This window comes from Muntiacus reevesi, chromosome X (assembly GCF_963930625.1).
Source record: "Muntiacus reevesi chromosome X, mMunRee1.1, whole genome shotgun sequence".
In the NCBI taxonomy this organism is placed as follows: domain Eukaryota; kingdom Metazoa; phylum Chordata; class Mammalia; order Artiodactyla; family Cervidae; genus Muntiacus; species Muntiacus reevesi.
This window is the reverse complement of record NC_089271.1, coordinates 94,746,398-94,762,878: the sequence shown is the minus strand read 5'-3', so window position 1 is coordinate 94,762,878 and position 16,481 is coordinate 94,746,398. Positions and strand designations below refer to the sequence as shown.

The following is a 16,481-nucleotide window of genomic DNA, read 5'->3' as shown; positions in this document are numbered from 1 at the left end:
CTTTAAGACACCAAGGACTGGCCCTCACACAGGGAAAATGACCCTGCTACTGGCAGAACTGGGAGACAGTGTCCTAGGGTCCTTGAATATGGGCCTTTCCAAGGTGCCAGTCTGTTTCCTACATGGTGATTTTCAAGAACAGTGGCCCAGAAGTCCCAGAGAACACGCATCTCCAAACCCACTGCTCTACTGTTTATTTGCAGTGAAGACTAGTGATTCTCACTCGGGTTTCATCCAGTCCCACACCCAGGCTCTCATCCTTTTTCAAATACAGTTAGACGGGGGTTTCCTTTGGTCACATCTAGCTCAACAAGTCAGACATGTCCCTGGGAGTGAGTGTGTGTAAAGGAGGGCCCTTGAAAAGCGCCTAACCCATAAGCCAACAAAATCATTTCATGGACCTGCCATCTGGGTAACCGAGAACAGGTCCAGAGTGGAGGTTAGGAGAGGGGTAGGGGTGGGGAAGATCAGAGCTGGCCTTGAAGAGGACCAGTGAAGTGCTTGTTTTCAACACAACAGGCTGTACCTTGAGCCCCCAATCAAGTACTTCAAAGGTTAGTTATCCAAATAGACTCAAGTTGGACGTGGGCAGCCAGGACTGCAGGTAGCAAAAGCCCAAGCACCCCACTGACAAAAGGAAACAGGGCTTTCAAAGCAGCCACCAAGGAGTCTGAATCTGGGGCTCTGGGGAGGGGAAAAGCACATGCAGGTGTTCCCAAAGTGAACGCTCTAGGGCCACCAGAGTGGTGTTTATGGAAAAATTGGAAACTGAAGACAACAGCGTGTGATCTGCAGTGGGATGCCATCTGGGGGTGGGCAGACCTCGGGAGACTGCAAACTCAGTGGACACCTGGTTTGCCGTCCCACACAGCATCCTGGGGATTCTGTGTCTCAGGTGCTTGGGGACAGTCAAGTGGAATATGAGGTCGCTCGCACTGTGCTTGAGCACAGCCCTACTCTGGGGAGAGCTCGACCTGGGGGTCGGTGGGGGCAGGACAACAGGACTCTGACTTTGGGGCCAACTGAGTGGGACTGACCAACCAGGAGCAGTCAGCTGGAAGACAATAAAGCCAGAAGAGGGGAAAGGATGGAGGGGCCACCAACTCAGGCAAGGCCAATCAGTCTGCTACAGACCCCATCTTCTGGGAGGGACAGTCACCAAGGTCCCATCTGACCCCTGGGTTCTCCCTTGGTGTTTGTAGACCCAGGACTTGCCATGGCCTGGCCCTTCAGCAGAAGCCAGCCACAGGTCTGCACATTGTTAGGGCAGTGGAGCCAGGGGTGTATTTGTCAACCCATCCAGGGCCTGGCCCCCTGAAACAAGGCACCTGGCAGCAGATGGGAGCCTTTGCAGGCAAACTGAAACAAACTTTTCTGTACTTTCAGACAAGAGACAAGCTGGGGATCCCATCTCCATCCCCATGCCTCCTCCCCCACACTGGGCCAGGGCTGCCTCTCCACATCACCTCTGTGACATCATGAAACAATAAGGAAGCTGATCCCCTAATTGGCTGCCTGTCCCATGACTCAGATTCTAGAATCTCCAGACAGTATTTATGGAGCACCCCGACCCTGGTCTGAGGCCTGTTTGCCCTGAGCATTCACTGCTTGGGTAGATAATGCTCCTGAGCTCGATTGGTTCAATGGCTAGTCAGAGTTCCCATGAGGCACAGGCAGCGCTGCTGGCCCCATCTACTGATGGGGAGCCCTCAGCAGGGGACCCCCGTGATTCCTCCCCAGATCCAAATGTGGATTCAGGGGAGGCTTTGGAAAAGCAGGGTGACCAACCTGAGAGCCCAGATCCAGGCCTCCATGACAATCTGCCCCCACAGGGCCTGAACCCAGAAATGGCCAACGAGAATGAGATCAACGCCAGCTTTGGGCTGTCCTTTCCCAGGAAGCTCTGGAGGATCATGGAGGATGCGACCTTCACCTCTGTGCACTGGAATGATACGGGAGACATGGTGGTCATTGAGGCAGATCTCTTCCAGATGGAGGTCCTCCAGCGCCGAGGTGTCGATCAGATCTGCGAGACAGACAGCATTAAGAGCTTCATTCGTGAACTGAACCTGTACGGGTTCAGAAAAATTCGCTCTTCAGGTCGCTCTGAAAGAAGAAAGAAGTTGATGGTAATGTAGAATGCCCTTCTGGGGAGACTAGACTAGATGAGCTGAGGGCTGATCGGTTTCATTTCCCAGGAGAATGTTGTTCTCATGAGAGAGTGGTTAAGGAAAGAGGAGAACGCAGGGTCTGTCGTGTCCCGCCACCACCCCCCCTTAGGATCTTTGGTGGTGACGCCAGATCCTGAGGGGCCACTTGATGTCAGGGAGAGTCGGGAACACCTCAAGCAAGGATGGCCCCGGGGGAGCTCTAGTGAGTGACATTCCAGAACCTCATAACCTGCCAGGAATGAAGAGACCTTGTCTCCATACACAGGCACGACCCGATGGTTGTGGGGAGAGTGCGGCAAGGAAGGGCTCTTCTCCCCTCTCATTGCTAAAGTGATTCATTTCCTTTCAGATCTATCGCAACTCCAATTTTCAGAGAGACAAGCCTCTACTCCTGCAGAACATACAGAGGAAAAGCAAGCCCAGAACAACTTCTCAACCTGCCACTGGAACAACAGAGACCCCAAAGAGAAAGAAGCGAGTGATGGCGAGCAGACACTCTCCCCGACTCCACCACAACGAGTTCACCCAAGAGGTTGGCAACAAAGTCCAGAAGGGAATGCCCACTGCTTGCAGAACCCCCAGCCAGTGCTCATTTGTGTTTTCTGACCTTTGGTCTATGGGTAGTGTAGCCAGCCAGGCTGGGGGAAACCATCTCCCCAGTGAGCAGGGTGGCCCCAGTGGAGAAAGCCCATCCAACAGTGCCACATCTGTGTCCCCAGCTACTGCTGGAAGGGACAGCCCAGGGGAACTGCCTGAGAGCCCCCCAGTGTACCCAGATAGTGAATCGGTGATGACTTTGTACAACACTTGTTACTCCAGCCTGATGGCGGGCCTTTTATTCATGGCCCCAGATGAGGCCCCTGAGTCAGAGGAGGAGCAGGGAGATTCCTCAGATCATAAGTGCACCCTCTGTGAGCAGGCCAAGAAAAAGCCCAATCCCTGAGCTGCCAGATCCCTAGGAACACTCAAAAGCACTCTCTTGTAATCAAAAATAGATTTCTGGCTCTAATAATGTAAAGCAAAACTCCACTGGAGTAAATAAACAATCAAGTGAGAACTGCAAACCTGTGTTCTTTCTATCTGCCCTTTGTATTCACACATGGCACAGGGTGAACCAGATGAGGCTGGAAGCCCATGCACCAGACAGGCTTCAGTTCAGTCCCCATGGTCTCTTTTCATCTGAAACAGCAGCATTTCACAGGCTCATCCAAGGGTCTGACCCATGAGGTGAGCGCTGAGGTGAACCCAGGGTGAACTGGTCCCTGGGCCTTTCCTGTCACTCAGCAGATGGCCCAGCCGGACTCCTGACCTTGGGGGTGTCACCTTCCATGAGTCATGCACCCTGTAGCAGAAGGGGCTCCTCCTGGGTATCCCGATGATGCCACAAGTTTCTGATCATCAGCTGAGCATTCCAGCTCCTGATCCAGGCCCCCCCTCCAGAGGCTGACTGGAAGGCAGGGTCACCCCACCCGCCAAGGGCTTTGCAAACACATTACCCCAAACCCAAAGACAAGTACAAGGTTTCGACAAGGTGAACACCAGCCGTTGTCGCTCTGCCCTCACAGCTATACATAGGAGTCTGTCTTTGGACATGAGGCGGCCAGGCACTGCGTCCAACACACACACTTTGACAGCCAAAGGACACTTTACAATAGACAAGGGTCATGTGCAAGGATAAACCGTGGCCTGTTTCTGGGCCTGCAGGCCTCTCTGCCTGCCAATGCACAGCCCTGTCCCCAGCCTTACCCTGTCACCCCTGGGACACTGTTCCAATATCAGGGAGATTGGACCAGAACAGAGAGGGAAAAACATTAACCGGTTTCCTAACAACACATTTCTCTCAACCACACAGACCCAGCAGGGCCAAAACGAGTGGCAACGCCATCATTTCATAAAGGTCAAAGTCCCAGAGTCTTTTGCTGAGTCCAGAGCAGCATCCTGTGAGGGGAGTCCCTGCCCCTGGCCCCGCACCAAGTGGGCACCACAGCATGGGGCTAATTCAGACAGAATCAGATGGGCAAGTCCAAAGCGCGGCAGTAACTGCGTGGTATCAGCATGTGCTGGTCTCTTGGTCACTTTCTTCTTGAGAGTCCAGTCTGGACAGGCCTCCTGCCCAAAGAGGATCATGTGCTCAGAGATGTCCACCTGGAAGGTGTCTCCCCTCCCACCTGCCCCCTGGGATGGGCTGCAACAGCCAGTGGGGGTTGGCGAGCAGTCATGTTACTTCTCTTGCAGGTCGGGTAGCAGGCCTTGATTCTCCAGCTCCTCCACCTGGTCAGGATCTAGGGTTTTGGGACACAGCAAAGTGCCCCCAGTGACCACGAGACCTGTGTGCAAAGACAGGACACAGAATGAGAACAAGGTCATTCAAAGTTGCACCTGCTTGAGACTAACACCATATCATGGAGGGAACCCGAGGTGAACTGGGTCCTCTGGCTGAGCATTTTGGAGGGGCTCACCTCAGCAAAGAGAACTCGGGGTGAGGCCAAGTGAGGGAGGGTGAGAAATGAAAGGGAGAGGACTGCTGCTCCACGAACCCACCAGGCCATAGGCAGCTCTCAGTCTGCCTACTGCAGGCCACGAGGACAGAGCAGGAGGGCCCCAGCAGGGGCCCACAGACATCAGGTCCCTAAGGGATTTATCAGCAGACAGGTGTTGCTGTGTAGCCTCACCCCTGGGAGTCAGGGGACTTGCTGCAGGCAGTGGGGGTATGGAAGCAAGCTAGGTGCTTTCCTGCCTCTCATGGTCTCTGCCAGGCACACTAACACGTGTGGGGACACACAGAGACAAGTGCCATGTGCAGAGCTGGTTGTGCCCATGCCTCAGAGCATGAACAGGGACTGAGGCCCAGAGAGGTAGTAGGCACTTCGGGCCTCAGCCCCACCTACCCCACCAACTGGTTCAATAGAAAACAAACAAGCACAACCCAGCTGGGATCTAGGGCAGCATCACAGCCATATAGGCAGCGCGAGGCAGGGTGTCACTTGCCCACGATCACTCCACAGCTGAACTTGTCCCCGTCCTGCAGCAAGGCCTGGGTCTGGGTGGGGCTCATCCCCAGCCTCTGCTCCAGCATCTCCCACCAGGCTGAGTCTTCAGAGTCCCAGCGTGCGATGTGGATGGCCAGGGCACAGTGGCAGTGGCCACATAGCATGGGCCACCACCAGGTTTCCAGGGTCTTGACACCATTTAAGACAATACCCACATAAGGCTTTCCAAAGGACAGACAGCCCAACTTCATCCCCCAGGACTCCCAGGGCCTCATGTGTGGTTGCAGAAACAGAGAACCACAAAGGCCGAGAGCCTGACATAATGATCTCCAAGTTCACAGTCCTGGTCTGGACCTCAGCCCCACGTGCCTAAGCATCCTCCAAGCCTGCTGACACAGAATGCGGAGGGTCAGAGAGGCCTGACTCCTTCCATCCATCTCCAAGTGGTCCACTGATAGGGGGTTGCTGATCAAGAGGACCCATTAATCACATGAAGTCCATGGCCTGGTGGGTTCCTGGACCACCAGCCCTCTCCCCTTCACTTTGCTCCCTCCCTCACTTGTCCTTGCCCTGAATTCTGCCATAAGGGTGGTATCATCTGCATATCTCGGGTTACTGATATTTCTCCAAGCAATCTTGATTACATCTCATGCATCACCCAGCCCAGCATTTCACATGATGTACTCTGCATGTAAGTTAAATAAGCTGGGTGACCACACACAGCTTTGATACACTCCTTTTCCAAATTTGAACCAGTCCGTTGTTCCATGTTGAGGTCTAGCTGTTGCTTCTTGACCTGCATACAGGTTTCTTGGGAGGCAAGGAAGGTGGTCTGGTATTGCCATCTCTTTAAGAATGTTCCACAGTTTGTTGTGATCCACATAATCAAAGGGTTTATAACATGGAAAAAGTAAATGTTTTTTCTGGAATTGTCTCGCTTTTTCTATGATCCAACAGATGTTGGCCAGTTGAACTCTGGTTCTGCTTTTTCTGAGTCCAGCTTTTACATCTGGAAGTTCTTGGTTCACATGCTGTTGAAGCCTAACTTGAAGGATTTTGAACATTTTGAGCATTACCTTGCTAGCACATGAAATGAGCACAATTGTGCAGTAGTTTGAACACTCTTTGGCATGGCCCTTCTTTGGGATTGGAATGAAAACTGACCTTTTCCAGTCCTGTAGCCACTGCTGAGTTTTCCAAATTTGCTGGCTTTGCAGCACTTTAACAGCATCATCTTTTAAGATTTAAATAACTCAGCTGGAACTCTATCGCCTCCACTAGCTTTGTTTGTAGTGATGATTCCTAAGGCCCACTTGACTTTTAATTCCAGGATGTCTGGCTCTAGGTGAGTGATCACACCGCCATGATTATCTGGGTCATGAAGACCTTTTTTGTATAAGTCTTCTGTGTATTCTTGCCACCTCTTCTTAATCTCTTCTGCTTCTGTTAGGTCCTTAACCATTTCTGCATTTCATGTTTTAATACAATAGAGCTAGGATTTACTGAAATGCAAGGCTGATTTTATTGCAGGTGATCCTCACATCTTGAACTGAGATACCAAGGAACTCATGAAAGGTCTCTTCCAAATAAAGACAGCAGTTAAAATTCCACCTATTCATTTTTTGCCTGTAATTGTTTGCTTGAGCCTGGTAAAAACACTGCTTTCATTCTTAACAGAAATTTTCAAATCTAAGTGATTAATATGCTCATTACTGTCTGTCATAGGCTGAATTTTGTGCCCCCTCCAACTTAGCATGTTGAGGCCCTAACCCAACACTTCAGGATGTGCTTCTGTTTGAATATAGGGACTTTAAAAAGGTAATTAACATTGAATGAGGTCATATGAGTGAGCCCTAATTCTTCTGACTGTGGTCCTTATAAGAAGAGGAAGTTTGGAGAAATAAAGGGACACAGGGTTCGGCATGTACAGGGAAGTTACCATCTGAAGATTCAGGATGGAGACCACCATCTACAAGCCGAGGAGAGAGGCTTCAGGAGAGACCTGACCTGCTGACACCTTTATCTTAGACTTCCAGTCTTCAAAACTGTCAGAAAATGAATTTCTGGGGGCTTTCCTGGTAGCTCAGTAGTACAGAACCTGCCTGTTAATGCAGAAGACTCAGGTTCGATCCCTGATCTGAGAAGATCCCACATACTGAGAAGCAACTACCCCATGCACCACTACTGTTGAGTCTGTGCTCTAGAACCCGTGGGCTGAAGCAGTTGTAGGCTGTGTGCCCTAGAACCCGTGCTCTGCAACAAGAGAAGCCACCACATGAGAAGCTTGTGCACTACAACTAGAGAGTAACTGCCACTTGCCACAACTAAAGAAAAGACTGTGCAGCAACAAAGACCCAGCACAGTCAAAATCAATTTCAAAAATTATTTTTAACAACAGAATTTCTGTTGTGCATGCTACCCAGTCTGTGACACTTTGTTCTGGGCAGCCCTAGCAAACTAATACCTGCTTCTTCTTTTGTACCTTTGCCTGTTCCTAGTGATGGAACTCCAGGAGAATTGGATCTGCTTGAAGGAAATGGGAGAAAAATATCTTTTGGGAGAAACAACATGTTTGTCTAAAAGCTCTGTCTCCTGGCCTAATATTTTGGAGACTTCCTGAGGAAGACTTGTGTGGCAGATCCTGCTCGCGTCCCGTCTGCCTTGTGGCTGCAGCATACACCAACCAGACACTACACTGCCAGCATCTCGTCAGTGGCTCAGAAGTTTTTTTCCTCGTGCCTGAAACCTACTTTGTCAGTGCTCAGGGCAGACTGAAAATGTCAGGGAATTGATGCTTTATGACCCATAGGAACTGGAGTATAAATACCCCAGGTCCTTCATCCTCAAACACGATAACTTAGATAACTCTCCATAGGCTTACAGAGTTTTCCTGCAGGATTAAGCTCCCTTAATCTTTCTTGAAATGCAGCTTTTCCTGACTCTCTTCCTACCTCTATGGAAGCTCTCCATGCTTCCTCTGCAAAGCACATCTCCAAAGGAAACTACTTGCTCTAGAATTCTTATTTTCAGGTGTGATTCTGGGGGACCCAGAACTAGGTCCACCTGCCTTCTGGGTGTGCATATGAAACATCCATATTTAAAGATGCTGCTGTGATTTCTAATTTAACAAGAGGATACACTGCATTGGGGCTTTCCTGGTGGTTCTACAGGAAAGAATCTGACTGTCAATGTAGGAGACTGTTCAGTCCCTAGGTCAGAAAGATCCTGTGAAAAAGGAAATAGCAACCCACTCCAGGAATCTTGCCTGGAGAATTCCATGGACACAGGAGCCTGGTGGGCTACAGTCCATGGGGTCGCAAAAATCAGACATGACTTAGTGACTTAACAACAACATTGCATCTAATTCTTTCTGTGGTAAGGTGATAAGTGGTTCAGTGGCTGGTGAATCCTGGAGCCTCGCTTTGCAGGAAAGAGTGTTCTAAAGTCCTGCCTTGTGGAAATGCCTTTGTGTCAAATCCACTATGCTGCATTTTTTTCTTCTATAAACACCAAAGCCCAATCTTTTCAGTAGTTATTGGCTTTTTTTGGGAAAACTTTTGAAATGGAAAGATAATCGCTTTACACAATTTTGAAGTTTTCTGTCATACATCAACAAAAATCAGCCATAGGTACACCCATGTCCCTTCCCTCCTGACCTCCCTCCAATCTCCCTCCTCATCCTACTCTTCAGTCTGTCTCAGAGCCCCTGTTTGAGTTCCCTGAGTCATACAGAAAATTCCCATTGGCTATCTATTTTACATATGGTCTTGTAAATTTCTATGTTACTCTCTCCATACATCTCACCTTCTCCCTCCTCTCCTCCCCCCGTGTCCGTTTTGGCTTTGCTGAGCCTGCATTCTTTTATCACATCTCTGTGATGGGTAGGTGTGTCTGCATCAGGGTGTAGTGGTTATAATAATAACTTGTCTTGTACCCGAGCTGCATGTTTCCTTATGGGGCTGGTCTAATATCTGCTGTGAAGTTTTCATGGTCCATGGGGGTGCAGCTGGGGAAGTTGCTTCTATACAGGAGTCCAAGCAATTATGAGAGAAACAGAATTCTGAAGAACAATGCAAGCTGCCCTGGGTGTGAAGTAAAGCTTCTGCTAAGCCCACTGACCCCAAACCCTTTCTCGTTGCTCTCAGGCTGGTGTTGAGCATGTCAGAGGTTGAGGTCCTCTCAGTGACTACTCAGAACAATGCTAAGGATGTTCCACATTGAGTAATATTCAACCTTCTAGGCTCCCTCACCCCCCTGATCATTTGTCTTTGCCCCAAGAGGAAAGATTTTGTCCCAGAAGCTATTTCCCCATCGCAGCTCTTATGAATCTTTTGCTTTTAGCAAATTAATCCTAAGAAGTATTGCTGGCTTAAGGGATTTATGTGAGTGAGCCAGGGTCTACCACCATAGTGTTTAATCACCTTCATTGCCTTGTGATCTTCAGCTCACAGCCAAAGGCTAGAACCACAGGTTTAAAGGGTCATGGGCATCTCATTCCATGCATCCCTGCCAACTTATTTACCTTTTTCTCATTGACTGGTAAAAAGTAAACAGTAAAAGTGAATATTAACATCTACAATTTAGGACTCAGTGAACTAAAATGGACTGGAATGGGTGAGTTTAACTCAGATGACCATTATATCTACTATTGTGGGCAAGAATCCCTTGGAAGAAATGGAGTAGCTATCATAGTCAACAAAAGAGTCCAAAATGCAGTAATTGGATGCAGTCTAAAAAAACAGTAGATTTATCTCTGTTCTTTCCCAAGGCAAACCATTCAATGTCACAGTAATCTAAGTCTATGCCCCGGCCGGTAAGGTTGAAGAAGTTGAAGTTGAACGGTTCTATGAAGACCTACAAGACCTTCTAGAACTAACATCCCAAAAATATGTCTTTTTTATTATAGGGGACTGGAATACAAAAGCAGGAAGTCAAGAAATACATGTAGTAATAGGGAAATTTGACCTTGATGTATAGAATGAAGCAGGACAAAAGCTAATAGAATTTTGTCAAGAGAACACACTGGTCATAGCAAACACCTTCGTCCAACAACACAAGAAAAGACTCTACACATGAACATCACCAAGATGGTCAACACCGAAATCAGATTGATTATATTCTTTGCAGCCAAAGATGGAGAAGCTCTATACAGTCAGCACAAAACAAGAGAGGGAGCTGACTTTGGCTCAGATCATGAATTCTTTATTGTCAAATTCAGACTTAAGTTGAAGAAAGTAGGGAAAACCACTGCACCATTCAGGTATGACCTAAATCAAATCCCTAGCGATGATACTGTGGAAGTGAGAAATAGTTCAAGGGATTAGATCTGATAGACAAAGTGCCTGACGAACTATGGACGGAGGTTTGTGATTCTGTACAGGAGACAGGGATCAAGAGCATCCCCAAGAAACAGAAATGTTAAAAAGCAAAATGGCTGTTTGAGGAGGCCTTGGAAATCACTCTGAAAAGAAGAGCAGTGAAAAGCAAAGGAGAAGAGTTCCAAAGAATAGCGAGGAGACATAAGAAAGCCTTCCTCAGTGATCAGTTCAAAGAAATAGAGGAAAACAATAGAATGGGAAAAACTAGATATCTCTTCAAGAAAATTAGAGATACCAAGGGACTGTTTCATGCAAAGAATGGCTCAATAAAGGACAGAAATGGTATGGACCTAAAAGAAGCAGAATATGTTAGGAAAAGGTGGCAAGAATACACAGAAAACTGTATAAAAAAGATCTTCATGACCCAGATAATCACGATGGTGTTATCACTCACTTAGAAACAGACATCCTGGAATGTGAAGTCAAGTAGGCCTTAGGAAGTATCTGTATAAACATAACTAGTGGAGGTGATGGAATTCCAGTTGAGCTATTTCAAATCCTTAAAGATGATGCTGTGAAAGTGCTGCACTCAATATGCCAGCAAATTTGCAAAACTCAGCAGTGGTCATGGGACTGGAAAAGGTCAGTTTTCATTCCAATTCAAAAGAGAAGCAATGTCAAAGAATGCTCAAACTACCACAGAATTGCTCTCATCTCACACGTTAGTAAAGTAATGCTCAAAATTCTCCAAGCCAGGCTTCAACAATATGTGAACCATGAAATTGCAGATGTTCAAACTGTATTTAGAAAAGGCAGAGGAGTCAGAGATCAAATTGCCAACACCCACTGGATCATCAAAAAAGCAAGAGAGTGCCAGAGAAACATCTATTTCTTCTTTATTGACTATGTCAAAGCCTTTGACTGTGTGGATAACCACAAACTGTGGAAATTTGTTAAAGAGATGGGAATGCCAGATCACCTGAGATGCCTCTTGAGAAGTCTGTATGCAGGTCAGGAAGCAACAGTTAGAACTGGACATGGAACAACAGCCTGGTTCCATATAGGGAAAGGAGCATGTCAAGGCTGTATGTTGTCACCCTGCTTATTTAAATTATATGCAGAGTGCACCATGAGAAACACTGGTCTGGATGAAGCACAAGCTGGAATCAAGATTGCAGGGAGAAATATCAGTAACCTCAGTTATGCAGATGATATCACCCTTATGGCAGAAAGCGAACAAGAACTAAAGAGAATCTTGATGAAAGTGAAAGAGGAGAGTGGGAAAGTTGGCTTAAGGCTCAACATTCAGAAAACAAAGATCATGGCATCTAGTTCTGTCACTTCATGGCAAATAGATGGAGAAACAGTGGAAAGAGTGGAAGGCTATGTTTTTGTGGGCTCCAAAATCACTGTAGATTGTGACTGCAGCCATGAAATTAAAAGACGCTTACTCCTTGGAAGAAAAGTTTTGACCAACCTCGACAGCATATTAAAAAGCAGAGACATTACTTTGCCAACTAAGGTCCACCTAGTCAAGGCTATGGTTTTTCCAGTAGTCATGTTTGGATGTCAGAGTTGGGCTACAAAGAAAGCTGAGCGCCAAAGCATTGATGCTTTTGATCTGTAGGGTTGGTGAAGTCTCTTGAAAGTCCCTTTGGCTGTAAGGAGATCCAACCAGTCTATCCCAAAGAGAATCAGTCCTGAATATTCATTGGAAAGAATGATGTTGAAGCTGAAACTTCAACACTTTGGCCACTGATGCGAAGAACAGGCTCATTTGCAAAGACCCTGATAATAGGAAATATTGAAGGCAGAAGAAGGGGACAACAGAGGACGAGATTGTTTCATGGCATCCCCAACTCAATGGAGATGAGTTTGAGTAAACTCTGGGTGTTGATGATGGACAAGGAGGCCTGGTGTGCTACAGTCTATGGGGTCACGAAGAGTTGGATACGACTGAGCATCTGAACTGAACTTAAATGAGATCAGAAAAGAAGTGAAGCTTTCACTGCTTGAAGACGACATGACAGTGTAAATAGAAAACCCTAAAGATAGTACCAGAAAATTAGTAGCTCTAATCAGTGAATTTAGCAAAGTTGCAGGATACAAAATCAATACACAGAAGTCACTTGGATTTCTATATACTAACAATGAAAAATCAGAAAGAGCAATTAAGAAATCAATCCCATTTACCACTGCAACAAAAAGAATTAAGTATCAAGGAATAAACTTACCTAAGGAGACAAAAGAAGTGTACACAGAAAATTAAAATAAGACACTAATGAAAGAAATCAAAGATGAAAAAAACAGATGGAGAGAGTCCATGTTCCTGGGTAGGAAAAATCAATATTGTGAAAATGACTATACTACCAAATGCAGAATCGATATTGTGAAAATGACTATACTACCAAATGCAATCTACAGATTTAATGCAATCCTTATCAAATTACCAATGGTATTTTTCACAGAAGTAAAACAAAAAATTTCACAATTCATATAGAAACACAAAATACTGCCGATAGCCAAAGCAGTCTTGAAAAAGAAGAATGGAGCTTGAGGAATCAACCTTCCTGACTTCAGGTTATACTAGAAAGCTACAATCATCAGGAGAGTATGGTACTGGCAAAAAACAGAAATATAGTCCAATGTAACAAGATAGAAAGCCCAGAAATGAACCCATGCACTATGGGTAGCTTATTTTTAACAAAGGAGGCAAGAATATACAATGGGGCAAAGACAGCCTCTTCAATAAATGATGCTGGGAAAACTGGACAGCTACATATAAAAGAATGAAATGAGAACACTTCCTAACACCATACACAAAGATAAACTCAAAATGGAATAAAGACCAAATTGTAAGACCAAAAACTATAAAACTCTTAGAGGAAAACATGGGCAGAATACTTGATGACATAAATCAAAGCAAGATTCCCTATGACCCACCTCCTAGAGAAATAAAAACAAAAATAAACAAGCAGGACCTGATCCAACTGAAAAGCTTTTGCACAGCAAAAGAAACTATAAACAAGGTGAAAAGACAACCCACAGAACGTGAGAAAAATAATAGCAAGTGAAACAACTGACAAAGGATTAATTTCCAAAATATGCAAGCAACTTGAAGAGATGGTGGAAGAATAGGACAGGGAGACCATAAAAGAGCACCTGCAGATAAAAGATTTCATTAGCAGCTCTGCTTATAAATTCTAACCCCTGCAAGTGTCTCCTCCCTCAAGCTCTCTTTTTCCCTCCTAAGTGACCAGGTCATAGGAAGAGAACCAGCTGAATGTCACATTTTAATTTTCTAAGAAAGTTCTTCATTGCTGCTCTTATTAACATTACAACCACTTTTAAGTCAATGTATTTAGAAATAAAGCTTGATATGTCATAGTGTTTTCTCTTTATTAGGGCTTGACTTCAGACTTTAGAAAAACTCATTGGGTGGATTGCCCAGAAGACATTCACAAAGTTTGTGGACTTGTAAAAATGTGTGCAAATTTCATGTTACTATCCAATCATACACACACTTGCATGTGTGTATGTGTGGAGATAATTTTTTCTTCTTCTTTTTCTGACTGCATGACTTAGAGTCAGCTTAAGTTTTAACAGTCTTAGTTCCCTGACCAGGGGTCAAACCTGGGCACTTGGCAGTGAAAGCATGGTGTCCTGGTTAGGACTTCAGGGAGTTACCTGAAGATAATTTTGACTAAGTAGTCATTGTGGAACTTTATAAGTTAGATCCAATTTAAACATAAAATAGATGAGATTTACTAATGACATATATATATCTATATATCTATATCTATAGATATTATATAGATAGATATTATATATATACATATATATCTATACATACACATATATATCTGATAACTGTTTGCTCAGTGTTTTCATAGGCATTATTTACTTTAGCCTTCACAACCACCCCACAGACCAGGTTTTATTATTCCCTGTTTTATGGATGAGGAAATAGGCTCAAAAAGGCAAACTGCTTGTTGAAGGTCACAGAGCTAATATATCAATAAATGTGGGACATGACATGTTTTTGATTCCACGTTCAATGTTTGTTCTCCCTCACAGCTGTATTCAGAGCAGAGAGGATGAGGAAGTTATGTTTCAGTGGTTGGTGGTAAAGTAGGTGCTTCAGGAATAACCTGTCTAAAGATTTGGAGTTTGTCTAGAGAGGGGACTATGTGGGGAGAGTTGGTGAAAATCACGTGTAGACCACCATTTGTTCACCAGGTCACGCAGCTTCCCTGGGCCTCACCTGCGATTGATCAACAGCCACATGGAGAGCTGTCCTTTAAGAGGTATTTCACTGGGTTAGATTCTACACAAAGATCCTGTCTAATCTTCTCAACAACCTGGGAGTCTTAATAATACATAGAACAGATCATGGAGGCTCACAGAGGGCAAGTAATTTAAGGCCTCTGGGAGGTGGAAAAATCTGGGTTCAAACTCAGGCCCATCTGAGTCCAAAGCATGGGTCCTCTGTTCCACCACCCGGATACCTCTAGTAGCCACTTTTGTGGAAAACCCTAGTTCTGTGTCAGGCTGAAAGTGGTGTTAACTCAGCAAAGGTATCTGGGAAGTGGGAGGGCAGAATGCTTTCTTTACCTTGTTCACATCTCCCTACTTTCTTTCTTTTTTTCCTTTCTTTTTTTCTTCTTCCTTCCTTCTTTTCTTTCTCTTCTTTTCATTTTTTTTTTTCCAGCCATGCTGCATGGCTTCTGAGATCTTGGTTCCTTGAGTAGGGATGGAACCTGTGCCCCCTTTGCTGGGGGCTCAGAGTCCTAACCACTGTACCACCTGTGAAGTCCCTCCCTCTTTTCTTATTATGGGAGACTATTTTTTTCTGACTGTTTTTTGGTCTTGGGACCCTTTTACACCTTTTAAATTACTGAGGGTTTAAAGAGCTTTTCTTTCCCTGTGGGTCATGCCTGTGGATACTTACTATTTTAAAACTGAAAAGAGCAAAGTTTTAAAAACTTATTTATTACTTCATTTGATTAACTGATTATATGTTAATAGAAATATGTTTTATGAATGATAATTGTTTTACAAAACAAAGCAAAGTTTAGTGAAAAGAATGGCCTTGTTTATCTTTTTGTTAGTTTCCTTGATGTTTGGCTTAGTAGAAGTTGCTGGAACCTCTTCTCTGTTCCTGCATTCTGTCTGCCACAGTGTCATGTGGCTCTAGCCTCTGGAAAACACCAGTGTATCATCTTGAGAAAATGACAACAAAAAAGACACATAGCATTTTGGCATTATTAAGAGAATAGTTTTCACCTTATGAAAACCCTGCAAAGGTCTTGAGGATACCCAGAGGTCTCCAAGCCACACTTTGAGAACTTCTGCTTTATACAACCACCTCAGTATTCACTAGGGCTGGTGGAAAAACCCAACAGTTGAAACACTCCAGGTGACTGGAATGAAACATTCCAGGTCACTGAACCCAACCATGCATCTGATAAGGTGAAATTCTGTGAAGTCCCCTCATTTAGATACTAGAACAGGAAATGGCACTCCACTCCAGTATTCTTGCCTGGAGAGTCCCCATGGACAAAGGTGCCTTGTGGGCTGCAGTCCACGGGGTCACAAAGAGTCAGACACGACTGAGTGCCTCTCTCTCTCACACACACTCACACACACACATGGACTGCTTAATTTCAACCTGGATTTAAATGGATAGAAAAGTCTTTATTAGGTTGAGAATAAATTGCACTCTGTAGTTTCCATCTTCAGGCTTAATTCTGTTTAGAATGAATCCAATTTCTGCTCTGTATATTCCAGATAAATGAAAAAAGCCTTGTCCCTTGCTGTCATTTTCTTCAGAAGACCTTCTTTATGTTTAAGGACTTAGGAGACCTTCCTGCTCTGAGTGTTCTCTAGCCCCACATCTCTGTATTCTCATCCAGATCTTCAAATGCCAATTTGAACTCATACAATGTTGCCAGAATGCACTCAGGCAGAATTTCTCATGGCTTACTCTGTCCTTGGCTTAG

The 16,481-nt window shown here is 45.4% G+C and overlaps 1 protein-coding gene across 1 annotated transcript; it reads left to right on the top strand.

The window, feature by feature from the left end:
- Positions 1–1,643: 1,643 nt before the first annotated feature.
- Positions 1,644–3,114, top strand: LOC136153569 (heat shock transcription factor, X-linked member 3-like). The gene is made up of 2 exons (XM_065915512.1): positions 1,644–2,129; positions 2,521–3,114. The coding sequence occupies exons 1-2, from the start codon at positions 1,644–1,646 to the stop codon at positions 3,112–3,114; spliced, it is 1,080 nt and encodes a 359-aa protein (XP_065771584.1).
- Positions 3,115–16,481: the final 13,367 nt, after the last annotated feature.